Source organism: Neofelis nebulosa, chromosome 8 (assembly GCF_028018385.1).
Source record: "Neofelis nebulosa isolate mNeoNeb1 chromosome 8, mNeoNeb1.pri, whole genome shotgun sequence".
Classification (NCBI taxonomy): Eukaryota; Metazoa; Chordata; class Mammalia; order Carnivora; family Felidae; genus Neofelis; species Neofelis nebulosa.
This window is the reverse complement of record NC_080789.1, coordinates 99904276-99920423: the sequence shown is the minus strand read 5'-3', so window position 1 is coordinate 99920423 and position 16148 is coordinate 99904276. Positions and strand designations below refer to the sequence as shown.

The following is a 16148-nucleotide window of genomic DNA, read 5'->3' as shown; positions in this document are numbered from 1 at the left end:
GTGTATAAGATAATGTAGATTCATGGAGTTAGGATGATTTTTATAAGTCAGAAAAATTTAACAGATGTATTAACTAGTGAGCCAGTATTTACTAAGGTAGGCTTAGGATGTATATTCTAAGCAAAAGGAAGCATGAGAGAATACAATGTGTTCAGGAAATTGGTAAATGAGAGAGAAGAGAGGGTAGAAGATTAGTTTGGAGGTGTTTTTAGGTGCAAAATGTTGCATGTACTGGGGATGAATAGGAAATTCAAGTGATATTTAGAAAATAGAATTACTGTTGTAATTGTATGTTTACGTAGTGAAGAAAAATAGAAGAAAATGATGCCAGAGTTTCTGAATTAAATGCTTAAATTAGGATGAGTATATCTGGCAGTATTCTTCTGAGAAACAGAACCGGTAAGAAATTGTATATATGTGGAGGGAGAGGGATGTACGGAGGGAGGGAAGGAGGAAGGGGGGAACGAGAGAAAGAAGGAAATAGAAATTAATTTTAAGGGATTGGTTAGTGTGATTGTGGCACGTCTGAAATTTGTAGGGCAGACCAATGGGTTAGAAACTCAGTCAGGAACCTCTGTGTTAACGTGTTGATGCAGAGTTCCTTCTCTTGGAAACCCTTTTTTGTTGTTCACACCTTCCACTGATTGGATGGGGTCCACCCATGTCATAGAGGGTAATCTCCTTCACTCAGAGTCGACTGATTATGAACTTTAATCATATTTCCAAAGTACCTACATAGCTACATGTAGACTAGAGTTAGACCAAACAGTTGGGGCACCATTGTCTAGCCAGGCTGACACATAATATTGAACTATTAAAATGGGAATTCAAGGTGTTTAGGTATGTGAATAAAAAAACTTCAGAATTTTACTTGTTCAACTGAGGCAATGTTTGTGGCATTTAGTTAGGGATGCCTACTAAGCAGATTGAAATAGGATCTCAAATACAGTTGAGAACTCCAGGTTGGAAAGATATTTAGTGGGTCAATGATATATTCAGATTTTAATGATAATAGTTGAAGCCTGGCTGAGGATGAAATTTCTAGAGAAAGGAGTGAAGGGTTTAAGAAGGAAGCCCTGGGGATTATGTACAGAGAAAGCATCCCCCCTCCCACAACCCCTCCAGCAACCCTCTGTTTGTTCTCTATGTTTAAGAGTCTCTTTATGTTTTGTCCCCCTCCTTGTTTTTATATTATTTTTGCTTCCCTTCTTCTAACCTTTATTCTTTTTCAGTCTTTAGATTCTAAGTTCATATGCTGTGTCTTATCTGGAATAAATGATTTTCCTTGTAGTAAGAGGTGCCTTAAGGTCTTCAAATGGTAGATTGATATTTTTGCTTTTTCCCTAGCAAAATAATTAACATTAGGAAGTGGCTTCATGAGAAAAATGAATGCTGCACTTTATTTATGATTCCCATTTAATTAGCCTTGCCTGTACTATTGACAGATGACAGTAAATTTTTTTATTGGTTTGTATATCCAGAAGTTTGCATGGGAAAACTATCTCTAATATAAAACTAAAATTTCACTGTTGAATATCTCTTTATTGAAAAAAAAAAAAACAGCAACTGTTTTTGTAGTTACTCAGTAGCATTTATTCTATATCTGATATTTGTATATCATTTTCCTTGATACTGTGGGAGAAATAAATTGAGGACAGGAATTAGTTGATCTGAATTTACATTCTAAGAGCAGAAATACTATATTCTTTTGTATATGTGGACATTTACAAATGCTGTGTTAATCTTAACACTGTTGGAGAATAAACTCTTTTTTAAAGTATTTTTTTAAAGAGAAATAGAGAGTGAGCTGGGGAGGGGAGGGAGGGAGACAGAGAGTCCCAAGCAGGCTTCACACTGTCAGTGCAGAGCCCAGTGCTGGACTCTAATTCATGAACTGTGAGATCATGACCTGAGCTGAAACCAAGAGTTGGGACACTTAAACTGACTGAGCCACCCAAGTGCCCTTAAACTCTTTTCTAATAGTAAGTAACCAAACTTACTCCTTTAAATGTCAGGGGGAATAAAGGAACCATTTTATTTTACAAGGGACTCTTTTCTGACATTTAAAATAGTGAATGTAATCAGAAAAAAAATTGTTTTTTAAGGACTCAGGACTATCATTTTATTTGTGTACTTTTGGTCTTCTGACCTCTATAGATTTGTCATAACACTTTTGATTTATCAGCAGTTTTGTTTTTCTTTTTCCCCTCATGTTTATGGATGGGAGAAATAGATATGTTGGAAGAGACCCTGGCCTACTGGTCTCTGCCTGGCCCACAGGAATGTTTTGGAGGTCTCCCAGAGCAGGAGGGCCAGTGTGAGGGTTGGGAAGGGGAGAGAATGAATGCAAAGCTTTTGCCTTGGTGGTTGGGGAATCTTTTCCTGATTGTTTCCTGGTTATTGTTAGATGTGAATCTCTGTTGAGCAGCCTGATAAAGGCAAGCGACCCTGGGTACCTGGGGACCACCAGTGGCCCCTTAACCTGTCGAAATAAAAGTGGACCATTCGGTGGAGGAGAGGTTGTGCTCTTTCTCTGTCAGTGAACTAGACTTTGGAGATTACTATGAAATTATACTGGATAAAAAATTGGACAGGTGTCACTTGAAAATACCAGTACCAGTGGAACAGTAAGTGACAAGCTAGAGTTTAAGCTTACTTGCCCTTTTCAAACTGGGAATGTCATGTACTTGGTATACAGAAAGAATATTTTGGAACACAGTGTGTCATACCTCTGTGATTCTTTACATGAAAAGCAAGACATGACATGAGAATCTTTTGAAGCTGATAAAGAAAATATATTCCACATGAACAAAGATACTTTGGTGCAAGGCAAGGTGATGATCCCCAGATCTTGCCATATTAACTGCCTCTAGGTGGGCTTTGAGGAACCACAACCATTGACATTGATGTTGGACCTTTTCAAGATAGTGTCTACCTCTTTCACAGAGTCTTCTGCAGGGTGAGAACATTCTTCTAGTTCCAGATATGGGGGTGCAAGTATTCTCTGTGAAAGGATATAGTCCCAGTTGTGGCAAATGATGAGATCTCTAGGCTTGCTTCCAAATCATGAAGGCAGAGAGGGAACACCATTTTCTTTGTTAGAAACCCAGGATCGGGGCGCCTGGGTGGCGCAGTCGGTTAAGCGTCCGACTTCAGCCAGGTCACGATCTCGCGGTCCGTGAGTTCGAGCCCCGCGTCAGGCTCTGGGCTGATGGCTCGGAGCCTGGAGCCTGTTTCCGATTCTGTGTCTCCCTCTCTCTCTGCCCCTCCCCTGTTCATGCTCTGTCTCTCTCTGTCCCAAAAATAAATAAAAAACGTTGAAAAAAAAATTAAAAAAAAAAAAAAAAGAAAGAAACCCAGGATCAAGAGGATTTAGGGTTCATTAAAAAAAAAAAAGGAAAAAAAGGAAAGGAGATGGGGAGGCTAATCTGAACTTTCATGTGTTGGTTGCATACCAGTGTAGAAACACTCAAAGATTACGCAAGGATATCAGTGCTGCAGCCATGAAGCCAGACATGGAGATGCTCACGTGCATCATCTGTCAGGAGTTGCTGCATAACTATGTGAGATTGCAGGCCTGGAGTGCTTTTATTATCTGATGATACAATCCTTGAAAACACCATATTGTCTTACTATTGGCCTGGGAAGTTTCCACAAGTTGACATATCAATATTGGCAGAACAGTCCTGCTTCCCAGTTGCCAGTGGCTATACCATCTTATCCTGATTTCTGTTGGGGCCACAACTGCTGTACTCATTCAGTACAATTTCATGTGGTGAAATTTAGTCAAATTGGCGAACAGATGATGTTCAAGAACTAAGTGTAAGGGATGGAACCAAGATGGCTTTAGAATAATGGAGGTCATTGACAGGGTGTTTCAAAAACTATCCAGTCTTAGGATCATTTTTATAGTGCCTATCTCAAGGAAAACTGGGGATCTCTACATTAGGTACCCTGGTGCAAATTTTTTTTGGTGGAGCTTTTCCTCTGATTGAGACTTCCTAGTGACCACATCTTCCTATTGTGTAAGTTGAATTATTACTACATCTAGCCTATGGCTTGAAAGGGTATGTTCTTGACCACAGCTGTGGAACAGGTGTACAGGGGGCTAGGAGGTTGTGGGCATCGGGCATCCCCTTTGCTGGTTAGTTGGGTCTTGGCCTGATGCATCACCATAACTGAGAGCTCTTAACCTTGCTTTTCCTCAGCTACAAGTCACAACTATTGTGCTTCTCATTTTATTTTATTCTTTCCCTGCTTTCCTGTGATTGATGCCTTTGAGACCCCATGTTGTGGGGCACATGGGTGAGTGCGGCGCAGGTATGGCAGGCCAAGGTTTGGCGTGCTGGCGTGTGTGTGTGGTGGTGCTTCTGGCTCGTGATATTCTAGTCTTATTGTGTGCATTCAGGCGGAGACCCTGGAGAGTGTGTGAATGGTGCATGAGGGGCTACTTTCAGTTGCTGTGACGCTGGAAGCTGTCTATATGTATGGCTTTTGCTTCCTCTAGTTCTTATCCTTGTCTTTTTTTCTGTTAGATTTGCTGTGTCATCTGGGGTGGTATTAGGATTTTTAAAATTTTTAGTAAGCTCCATGCTCAACATGAGGCTTGAACTAAACGACCCTGAGATCAAGAGTTGCATGCTTTACTGACTGAGCTAGCCAGATGCCCCAGTAATTTTATTTTTGAAAAAAGTTTTTTTTTGTTGGGGTGCCTGGGAGGCTCAGTTGGTTGAGCGTGCAACTCTTGATTTCAGCTCAGGTCACCATCCCAGGGTCATGGGATTGAGCTGAGCCCTATGTCACACTCTGTCCTGGGCGTGGAGCCTGCTTCAGATTGTTTTTCTCCTCCTCTGCCTCTCTCCCTTGCATACATTCTGTCTCTAAAATAAAAAAAAATTAAAATGACGCTTAAAAAGAAAGGCTTTTTGTTGAAATAACCTGTTAATGTTTGTCCGTAAAGCTTGTAACTTTTTGCTTCTTCTCAGGAAAATAATTTTCAGCTTTTGTCTTGCTCATGATGCAAGCTCTTGCCCATGATGCAAACTCTGAGAAGTAGCACTGTATTTGTGGAAGAAAGTCCTTTTTTGTATTACAGTAAACAATCTGTATTTGTTTAAAAAAAATTCTATTTAAAGTAAGCATAAAAACATTGAGTAAGAGCATGCTGTCCTCTGACTGAAATAAATTTGAGCGAATGGACCCCAGCATTTATTTCGGCTATTTAAAGTTTTTTTTCCGCAGTCTCAAATTACTCTGATTAAAGTTGTTACATGAATGACTTCAGTGTTGATACTCATCTAATAACATAGGTGTTACTATCTCATTTAAAAAACATTCCTATAAATATGTTAGTGATAAATATGTTAGTGATAAAATATACATACATATGAGAAAACAAGGGAAGAAAATTGAATTAAAAAACTACAGTTACATGAACATATATAAATGGAGTTTATCGTGATGGGAGATACAGGGATATGATATACTAATGATTACAACCTTGTCTATTTTATATCAAGGTATTTGCATTTTGGGTGGGGTAAATCAGTCAAAAGTAGATGATCAGATAAAAGTACATTTCTAGATTATATATAATACAGGGAATGGCATTGAGTATATAATATTGAAAATGGCACTTTTATTTTTTTTTTAATTTTTTTTTTAATGTTTATTTATGAGAGAGGGAGAAAGATAGAGCATGAATGAGGGAGGGACAGAGAGGGAGACACAGAATCCAAAGTAGGCTACAGGCTCTGAACTGTCAGCACAGAGCCCATTGCAGGGCTCGAACTCAGGGACCATTAGATCATGACCTGAGCTGAAGTCGGACGCTTAACCAATGGAGCCACCCAGGCGCCCCTAAAAAATGGCAATTTTATTAAGTGACCTGCTGTAATTATTAAACTGCAGTGCTTCCCCAGTGGAAGGGGGAGAAATTTTGTTTTGGGAGGTGGTGAGTTTCTACATTTCTAGTGTTGTAAAAGTTTTTGATTTTTTTTTTTTTTTATTTTAGATAGAGTGCATGAGTGGGAAGGGGACAGAGAAGGGGAGAGAGAGAGAGAGAGAGAGAGAGAGAGAGAGAGAGAGAGAGAGAAAGAAAGAGAAAAAGACAGACAGAGAAAATTCTTGCCCAGCTTGGAGTCTGACATGGGGCTTGATCCCATGACCCTGGGATCATGACCTGAGCCAAAATCAGGAGTTGGGTGCCTGACTGGGCCATCCAGGCACTCCTTTTACTATATTTTTTAAAGTAATCTCCATGCCTGATATGGGGCTCAAACTCATAACTTCAAGATCAAGAGTCACACACTAGTGACTGAGCCAGCCAGGTGCCCCAAGTATCTTTTCTTTTCTTTTCTTTTCTTTTCTTTTCTTTTCTTTTCTTTTCTTTTCTTTTCTTTTCTTTTCTTTTCTTTTCTTTTCTCTTTTCTTTTCTTTTCTTTCTTTCCTTCTTTCTTTCTTTTCTTTCTTTCTTTCTTTTCTTTCTTTCTTTCTTTCTTTCTTTCTTTCTTTCATTTTTCTTTTTAGATTTTTTTTTTTAACGTTTATTTATTTTTGAGACAGAGAGAGACAGAGCATGAATGGGGGAGGGGCAGAGAGAGAGGGAGACACAGAATGGGAAGCAGGCTCCAGGCTCTGAGCCATCAGCCCAGAGCCCGACGTGGGGCTCGAACTCACGGACTGTGAGATCGTGACCTGAGCTGAAGTCGGATGCTTAACCGACTGAGCCACCCAGGCGCCCCTCTTTCTATTTTTTTTAAAACAGGAAGAAATAAAATTTAATTTCATATGTATGGGAGATGCATAAAGACATGAAATTCCTTAGGTAGAATTCTTTATTTACCCTGTGTGTGTATTTGGTCTTTGTCTAGAAAGAATCGTCATTCAGGAGGAAATAATCCAGGAAAAGGAAGAACAAGCAGATCAAGATGTGTAGCTCTGTAGCGGCCAAGTTGTGGTTTTTGACTGATCGTCGAATCAGGGAAGACTATCCCCAAAAAGAGATTTTACGAGCATTAAAGGCCAAATGTTGTGAGGAGGAACTGGACTTCAGGGCTGTGGTGATGGATGAAGTAGTACTGACAATCGAGCAAGGAAACTTGGGTAAGTCTATACTAAATAATTTTATGGATTTTTTTCTTAGAATATGTTGAATCCACATTTTCTAGGAATAATTTGGATGAAGGAATTGTTAATAGCTTTACATTACAATCATCTGATCTTAAAATGTAGCATATTTTATGGAAGAAATGGAAACCCCGGAATTAATTGAACCTCTTATGTTATTTTTATTTTAATGTTTATTTTTGAGAGAGAGACACACATGCATAGAGCGTGAGTGAGGGAGGGGCAGAGAGCGAGGGAAACACAGAATCCGAAGCAGGCTCTAGGCTCTGAGCTGTCAGCACAGAGCCCGACGCAGGGCTCGAACTCATGAACCGTGAGATCATGACTGGAGCCAAAGTCCATGACCTGAGCTGAAGACGGACACAAAACCGACTGAGCCACTCAGGTGACCTGAACCTCTTAAGATATTATTTAGGAAATAGTTGGGAGAGAAATTAAAGAAAATCTACTTGTTTTTCCCCATTATTACTGTCCTCTAATTTTAAAATATGTTGTTTATAAGGTGCTCCTGAGAGAACTTGTACTTCATGGGATAATTCAGTAATGAATTTATTAGTAAATTCATCAAATTCCACATGTGATTCTTATTTTCTTTTTTTCTAAAAACTTCAGAATATTGACTACTTTTTAAAAAATGTTTATTTATTTATTTTGAAAGAGAGAGAGAAGGAGAATGTGAGTAGGGGAGGGGCAGAGAGGAGAGAATCCCAAGCAGGCTCCATGTTGCCACCGCAGAGACCAACGCTAGGCTCAGTGTCTCACAAACTGTGAAATTATGACCTGAGCTGAAATCAAGACTTGGATGCCCAACCGATTGAGCCACCCAGGCATTCCTTTTCTTTCTTTATAAAATATTTTATACATATAGTATATAATACACCGTTTGTTTCTCTTCACTGGATAAAAGTGTCTGAATAATTTGACTCAATTGGTGATAAGTCTAGTATTTATAATTCTGTATTTCATATTTGTTTTAGGGTTACAAGAGGATTATCTTAGAATTCTTTAGGACTGACTTAGGAATCTTTACGTCTTTACCCTGGAAAGTTATGACTTGTAGGTCATTTCTGTTAGGGAGCATTATATGGTGGCATATACGTGCCATTTTGGATTAACTTTTAGAAGACTAGACATAATTTAGTGATAGTATTCAGTAAAGATATGAGACAAACACTTAAAACAGATTCTATGTTACTTGCTTCGAGACTATAATCATAATGAGAACATGTGTTTTCATCAAAAAAATGGAGGGAGATGGTTATTGTGAGAACTAATAATATACAGAATATAAATCTGCTATTAGGGTAATTTCATTTGTAGGCTAGTTAATAGATCCCAGAGTCTTGCCTAATGAATAACATGATACTGTAGATTTAAGTAGGTAAAATCTCTTAGCAAACAGTTGCTCTTTACTCTCTGTCCTTTAACATTTATTCCATTCACTTTACCTTTTTACAGTTATTGTTGCTTTGGAAATAACTTCTTTAGAACTGAACTGTTTCCAGATTGTTTCACTGGAGTGTTTTAGTTATTACCTTTATAAGAAAGATGCACATTATTTTACTTTTGGTCAACTTTTTTTAAAATGTATATACATAGGTCCAACACTTATTCAGATTCTGGATTTGGGATAGAGCCTGTTTCATTCTTTCATAAATATAATTTGAGCACTTACTATGTGCTAATTAATTGGTATGGTATGCAAAATGAGACATAGTCCCTATATTCTAAAGGCCAAGATTAATATTAACATCAATCAAGTGATCACACATGTTAGTGTAAAATCATTATAACTTTGGTAAATTATAAAAGGAATGGATATCACTTTGCACCCCCCTGCCCTCTAGCTAGCTATGACAGATACATCCTGAACAAATCAGGGCAAATCTTTTCTTTAAAAGTCAGAATCTATCACATGCTTTTATAACTTGCAGGTTTTTCAACAAAATTGCATATACAATTGTTGAAATTGGAGTCAGAAATCTGGACAGAGTATTGTGTTAGGAGCCATGCTCTTGAAGTATGTGTGAGAAGGCCAGTGTACATAGGTCACTAAACACATAAACCGCAGGCTTATGGTGTATGTCTCTGTTTTAAAGGTTGGAAAACCAAAGGCTGCCTTTCCAACAGTCCTCTGAAGTCAGGGTTTCTTATTAGACCAAGCTTCTGTCACATAGACCTATTACTACAAGATGTGGGAAATGCAAATGGACATCTCTGTTCTAATACCTTTCATAGGTTGAAAAATATCTAAGATTGGGGTACCTGGGTGGCTTGGTCCGTTGAGCGTCGGACTTTGGCTCAGGTCATGATCTCACGGTTCATGAGTTCAAGCCCTTCGTCAGGCTCTGGTTTGACAGCTCAGAGCCTGGAGCCTGCATCAGATTCTGTGTCTCCCTCGCTGTCTGCCCCTCCCCTGCTCACACTCTGTCTCTCTTTCTCTCTATCTCAAAAATAAATAAACATTAAAATTAAAAAAAAAAAAATCTAAGATTGAAAACCATTGTTCTTGGTTTTTTCTTGTTTCCTACTGGACACTCTTTGTTCTCAACTGTCACTTCAGGCCAGTAGGACAAGATTGAACTCACTTCTTCCCCACGAAGCTATCTTATTTCAGCTTTTCGGTTTGTATTTTGTCCTTTGCCCTGGTATTACCGTTAACATATCTTTTGTTTTAAACATATAGTTTTTAAGTTTATTTACTTATATTTAGAGTAGGTATTTGAATAGAGATGTCCATTGCATTTGCCACATCTTGTAGTAAGAGGTCTGTGAGAAGGGCGTAAGTGAGAGCAAGAGAGGAGCAGAGATAGGGGAGAGAATCCCAAGCAGACTCTGCCCTGTCAGTGCAGAGTTTAATGCAGGGCTCTATCCCACAAACCAAGAGTAGGACACTTAACTGACTCAGCCACATGTGTGCTTTTCTGTTTTATTCTTAAGAGCCATTTCTGCCACAAAATTTTCTTGCTTTTTCCTTCTAAATGACAATTGTTCTGCTTTTCAGTATCCTAAGTCAAGCTGTTAATGGCCCCAAGTTTAAACGACTGCAACATTCCTATAGCATATAGCTGGTTATCTTTCACTACAGTGTTTCCTCTCTAGCTTTCTCATTCATTAAACACCAGTTTTATCATCTTTCTAAAAACCTTCAGAAACCCTATTTCCAAGCATTGTTCAATCTATTTTATTTTTAAGGCTTATTTAAAAAAATAATTGGGGAGGAAAGGGCACAGAGAGAGACACACACAGAATCCCAAGCAGGCTCCAGGCTCTGAGCTGTCAGTACAGAGCCTGACGTGGAGCTCGAACCCACGAACCATGAGATCATGACCTGAGCTGAAGTCAGATGCTTAAGCAACTGAACTATCCAGGCGCTCCAGGGCTTTTTATTTTTTATTTGTATTATTTATTTTTAAAATTAATGTATTTATTTTGGGGGGGTGGGAGGGAGAGAGAGCACGCAAGAGGGAGCAGGAGGGGCAGAGTGAGGGAGACAGAGGATCCGGAGAGGGCTCCTCACTGACAGCAGAGAGCCCAATATGGGGCTCAAACTCATGAATGTGAGATCATGACTTGAGCCAGTTTACTAAGCTTACTCTTCCATGTCCACTGTTTATAGCATAAATGTTACCACATGTGCAACAATAAGACCCAGCTTCACAGCCCGTAGGATGCTCCAATGAAAAAGAGACAACATGTGTTGGCAAGAATATAGAGAAATTGGAATTCTCCTGCATTGCTAATGGGAATGTAAAATGGTGCAGTCCCTTTGGAAAACAGTTTGGCAGTTCCTCTAAAGGTTAAACATACAGCTACCATAGGATCCATCCCACTCCTGCATGGAATGACAACGTATGTTTGGAAGAATTCACCAGTGAAAACATCTGGTTCTGAGCTTTTCCTTGTTTGGAGACTTTGGATTACTGATTTAATAGGTCTGTTCAGATTTTTTATTTCTCAATGATTCAATTTTAGTAGGTTGTAGGTTTCTAGGAATTTATTCATTTTTTCTAGGTTATCCAATTTGTTGGTGTGTAATCGTTCATAGTTGTCTCTTATGATTACTTTTATTTCTTTGGTGCCCATTGTAACATTTTCTTTCATTTCTGATTTCTTATTTAAGTCTCTTTCTTTCCCTTTTTAGTCTAGCAGAGGGTTTGTTAATTTATTAATCTTTCCAAAAATCCAAGTTAGTTTTGTTGATTTTTATTTTATTTTTCTCTTTTTTATTTTGGTTATTTGTGTTCTAATTTCTTTTTTTAGTTAATTTTTTCTTGAAAGAGAATGCAAACGGGAGAGAGAGAGAGAGAGAATCCCAAGCGCTCACAGCGCAAAGCCTGATGTGGGGTTCGATCTCACAACTGTGAGATTATGATCTGAGCTGAAATCAAGTGTCAGATGCTTAGCTGATTGAGCCCCCCAGGCACCCCAGAGATTTTCCTTCTTTCTTAATGTGCATGTTTATACTTGTACACTTCGCTCTTAACACTGCTTTCACCACATCCCCTAAGTTCTGGTATTCTGTGTTTTGCTTTTGTCTTAATATTTTTTTCTCTTTTTTTCTAAACTTTAATAATTTTTTTTAACTTTATTTATTTATTTTAAGAGAGACAGTGAGCCAGGGAAGGGAAGAGAGAGAGAGAGAGAGAGAGAGAGAGAGAGAGAGAGAGAGAATCCCAAGCAGGCTCCGCAGGGTCAGTGCAGAGCTTGACATGGGGATTGAACTCACAAAACAGTGAGATTATGACCTGAGCCAAAATCTAGAGTCAGACGCTTCTTAACCAAATGAATGAGCCACCCAGGCGCCTGTTCTTATGATATTTTCTGATTTCCCTTGTTACCCCCTTTGTTTCATTTATTGTTTGAGTGTGTTACCCCTTTTGTTTTATTTATTGTTTGAGTGTGTTATTTAATTCCCAGGTATTTATGAGTTTTTCATTTTCCCTTTGGTATTCATTTCTAGTTTCAGTCCATAGAAACCGGAAAAGATACTTGGTATGATATCGGTATTCTTAAATGTAAGATTTCTTTTGTGGCTTAACATGTGATCTATCCTGGAGAAAATTTCATTTGCCCTTGCAGAACTTGGATTGTGTTGTTGTTTGGGGTGGGGGTATGTGTTTTGATATATTTGTTAGGTCTAGTTGATCTGTGGTGTGTTTCAGTTTTGTTTCCTTATGAGATTTTCTTTTTTTCTTTGGGGGGGAATGGTCATTGTTTTTATTTATTTTTTTAATTTACATCCAAGTTAGCATACAGTGCAACAATGATTTCAGGAGTAGATTCCTCAATGCCCTTTGCCCATTTAGCCCATCCCCCCTCCCACAACCCCTCCAGTAACCCTGTTTGTTCTCCATATGTAAGAGTCTGTTATGTTTTGTCCCCTTCCCTGTTTTTATATTATTTTTGCTTCCCTTCCCTTATGTTCATCTGTTTTGTCTCTGAAAGTCCTCATATGAGTGAAGTCATATGATATTTGTCTTTCTCTGACTAATTTCACTTAGCATAATACTCTCTAGTTCCATCCACGTATTTGCAAATGGCAAAATTTCATTCTTTTTGATTGCCGAATAATAATCCATTGTATATATTTATCACATGTTCTTTATCCATTCATCCACCGATGGACACTTGGGTTCTTTCCATACTTTGGCTGTTGTTGATAGTACTGCTATAAACATGGGGGTGCATGTGCCCCTTTGAAACGGCACACCTTAGATAAATAGATAGTGTAATTGCGGGGTCGTAGGGTAGTTCTATTTTTAATTTTTTGAGGAAACCCCATACTGTTTTCCAGAGTGCTGCACCAGCTTGCATTCCCACCAACAATGCAAAAGAGATCCTCTTTCTCCACATCCTCGCCAACATCTCTTGTTGCCTGAGTTGTTAATGTTAGCCATTTGGACAGGTGTCAGGTGGTATCTCATTGTGGTTTTGATTTGTATTTCCCTGATGATGAGTGATGTTGAGCATTTTTTCATGTGTCTGTTCACCATTTGGAAGTCTTCTTTGGAGAAGTGTCTATTCATGTCTTTTGCCCATTTCTTCACTGGATTATTTGTTTTTTGGGTGTTGCGTTTGATAAGTTCTTTATATATTTTGGATACTAACCCTTTATCTGATATGTCATTTGCCGATATCTTCTCCCATTCCGTTGGTTGCCTTTGACTTTTGCTGATTGTTCCCTTCGCTGTGCAGAAGCTTTTTATCTTGATGAGGTCCCAGTAGTTCATTTTTGCTTTTGTTTCCCTTGCCTCTGGAGGCATGTTGAGTAGGAAGTTGCTATGGCCAAGGTCAAAGAGGTTTTTGCCTGCTTTCTCCTTGAGGATTTTGATGGCTTCCTGTCTTACACTGAGGTCTTTCATCCAATGTGAGTTTATTTTTGTGTATGGTGTAATAAAGTCGTCCAGGTTCATTTTTCTGCATGTTGCTGTTCAGTTTTCCCAGCACCACTTGCTGAAGAGACTGTCTTTATTCCATTGGCTATTCTATCCTGCTTTGTCAAAGAGTAGTTGGCCGTGTGTTTGTGGGTCCATTTGTGGGTTCTCTATTCTGTTCCATTGATCTGAGTGTCTGTTCTTGTGCCAGTACCATACTGTCTTGATGATTACAGCTCTGTAATACACCTTGAAGTTTGTCCTTATGAGGTTTTTGTCTGTTTGCTTCATACTATAACATACGGTATTTGAATTTTTCATTATTGTGTTAGTATCCATTTCTCTCCTTGGTCTTTTACTATTTGCTTCATGCAAGTGGGTACTCTATTAGGTGTCTGCATATTTACAATTGTTAATAGCTTCCTGGTGAATTGACTTTCATCATTATAATGATGATTATCTCTTGTGACAGGTTTTCTCTTAAAGGGCATTTATCTCATAAGTATGGCCACCTATATTCTCTTTTGGTAACCATTTGCATGGAGTATCTTTTGTCAGTCTTTTACTTTCAGCTTTTGGGTGTCTTTACATCTAAAATGAATCTTTTGTGGGGCGCCTGGGTGGCTCAGTCGGTTAAGCGTCCGACTTCGGCTCAGGTCACGATCTCACGGTCCGTGAGTTCGAGCCTCGCGTCAGGCTCTGGGCTGATGGCTCAGAGCCTGGAGCCTGCTTCCGATTCTGTGTCTCCCTCTCTCTCTGCCCCTCCCCTGTTCATGCTCTGTCTCTGTCTGTCTCAAAAATAAATAAACGTTAAAAAAAAAAAATTAAAAAAAAAATTAAATGAATCTCTTGTTAGTAGCATATAGTTGGCTCTTATTTTTCTATCCATTCTATCCCTCTGTATCTTTTCATTGTGGGGGTTTCTTTCATTAACCTTTATTTTTTTAAATTTTTTAATGTTTGTTATTTATTTTTGAGAGAGCACAAGTGGGGAAGAGAGAGAGAGGGCAACACAGAATCCAAAGGAGGCTCCAGGCTCTGAACTTTCAGCACAGAGCCTAATGGGGGGCTTGAACCCATGAACTGCACGATCATGACCTGAGCCAAAAGTCGGACGCTTAACTGAATGAGCCACCGAGGCACCCCTCTTCTGTTTACTTTTAATGTGATTACTGAAAGAGTAAGGCTTACTGTTTTCTGTATGTCTTGTACCTATTTTGTTTCTCTTTTCCTCTCTTATAGACTTCCTTTGTATTTTGTTAATTTGTTATGGTGGTATGCTTTAGTTCCTTATTTAGTTTTATGTATTTTCTATAGGTGTGTATTTTATTCATCGTTACTGTGGAGATTACGTAATATGCTATATAGTTGAATTTATTTTAGATGATAAATTTATTCATATGCAAACTCTCCCCTTACAAATCTTCCCTTATCTTATGTTAACAATGTCACAATTACATCTTATATTTTGTATCCATTGAAATAGTTTTATGGGCATCGTTATTTTTATGCATTTAAATTTTTTTTTTTAATGTTTATTTTTGAGAGAGAGAGAGCAAGAGAGAGAGAGAGAGCAGGTGCACAAGCATGGGAAGGAGCAGAGAGAGAGACAGAGGAAGACACAGAATCCAAAGTAGGCTCCAGGCTCTGAGTTGTCATTGCAAAGCCAGACGTGGGCCTCCAACCCACAAAAACCGTGAGGTCATGACCTGAGCCGAAGTTGGGATGTTCAACTGACTGAGCCACCCAGGGGCCCCTGCTTTTGACTTTTTTTTTTTAAGTTTATTTTATCCATTTATTTTCAGAAAGGTGGGGGCAGAGAGAGAATCCCATGCAGGCTCTGTACTGCCAGTGCAGAGCCCTACGTGGGGCCAGAACCCACACACTGTGAGATCATGACCTGAGCTGAAATCCATAGTTGGATGCTTAGTTGACTGAGACACCCAGGCACCCCAACTTTTTTTTTTTTTAATATATAAACTCTAGGCCCAACATGAGTCTTGAACTTAACGACCCTGAAATCCAGAGTCGCATGCTGTACCAACTAAGCCAGCCAGGTGACCCTGTATGCCTTTAATTTTAAATGCTATACCAGCAATAGCACTGATTTATGTACTACCATTGGAATATTTTAGGATTCTGTATTTATATGTTTACCTTTATCCAAGAGCTTTATTTTTTTTATGCTTTTGTGTTGCTTTCTAGTATTGTTTTTTGTATTTAAAAAAAATTTTTTTAAAGATTTCATGTTTAAGTAATCTCTGCACCCAGTGTGGGGCTCGAACTCACAACCCCAGGATCAAGAGTCAGACACTCCATTGATGGGGCCAGTCAGGAGTACCCCTGCCTCCACTGCCTTCTAGTGTTCTTTCAACTTGGACTCTCTTTAGCTGTTCTTATAAGGCCAGACTATTGGTGATGAACGTCTCAGCTTTTCTTTATCTGGGAAAAATCTTTATGTCTCCTTCATTTTTGAGGGATAGTCTTGCTGGATATGTTATTATTCTTCATTGTCAGTTTTTTTATTTCAGCACTTTTATTTTTAATTTTTTTTTTCTGACGTTTATTTATTTTTGAGACAGAGAGAGACAGAGCATGAGTGGGGAAGGGGCAGGGAGAGAGAGGGAGACACAGAATCTGAAG

At 38.8% G+C, this 16148-nt stretch overlaps 1 protein-coding gene across 6 annotated transcripts in view; it reads left to right on the top strand.

Annotated features, from left to right (window-relative positions):
• Positions 1 to 16148, top strand: part of RIMKLB (ribosomal modification protein rimK like family member B) — a 71960-nt gene that overhangs the window by 10488 nt on the left and 45324 nt on the right. For 4 of the 6 annotated variants that reach the window (XM_058743772.1, XM_058743769.1, XM_058743768.1 and 1 more), the window contains exon 2: positions 6873 to 7104. In XM_058743772.1, the coding sequence (XP_058599755.1) occupies positions 6930 to 7104 (175 nt within the window). In that variant the 5' untranslated portion in view covers positions 6873 to 6929. Of the gene's footprint in view, positions 1 to 4284; positions 4306 to 6872; positions 7105 to 16148 lie in introns of those variants that run through there. The other 2 variants (XM_058743771.1, XM_058743770.1) reach the window with 2 other exon arrangements.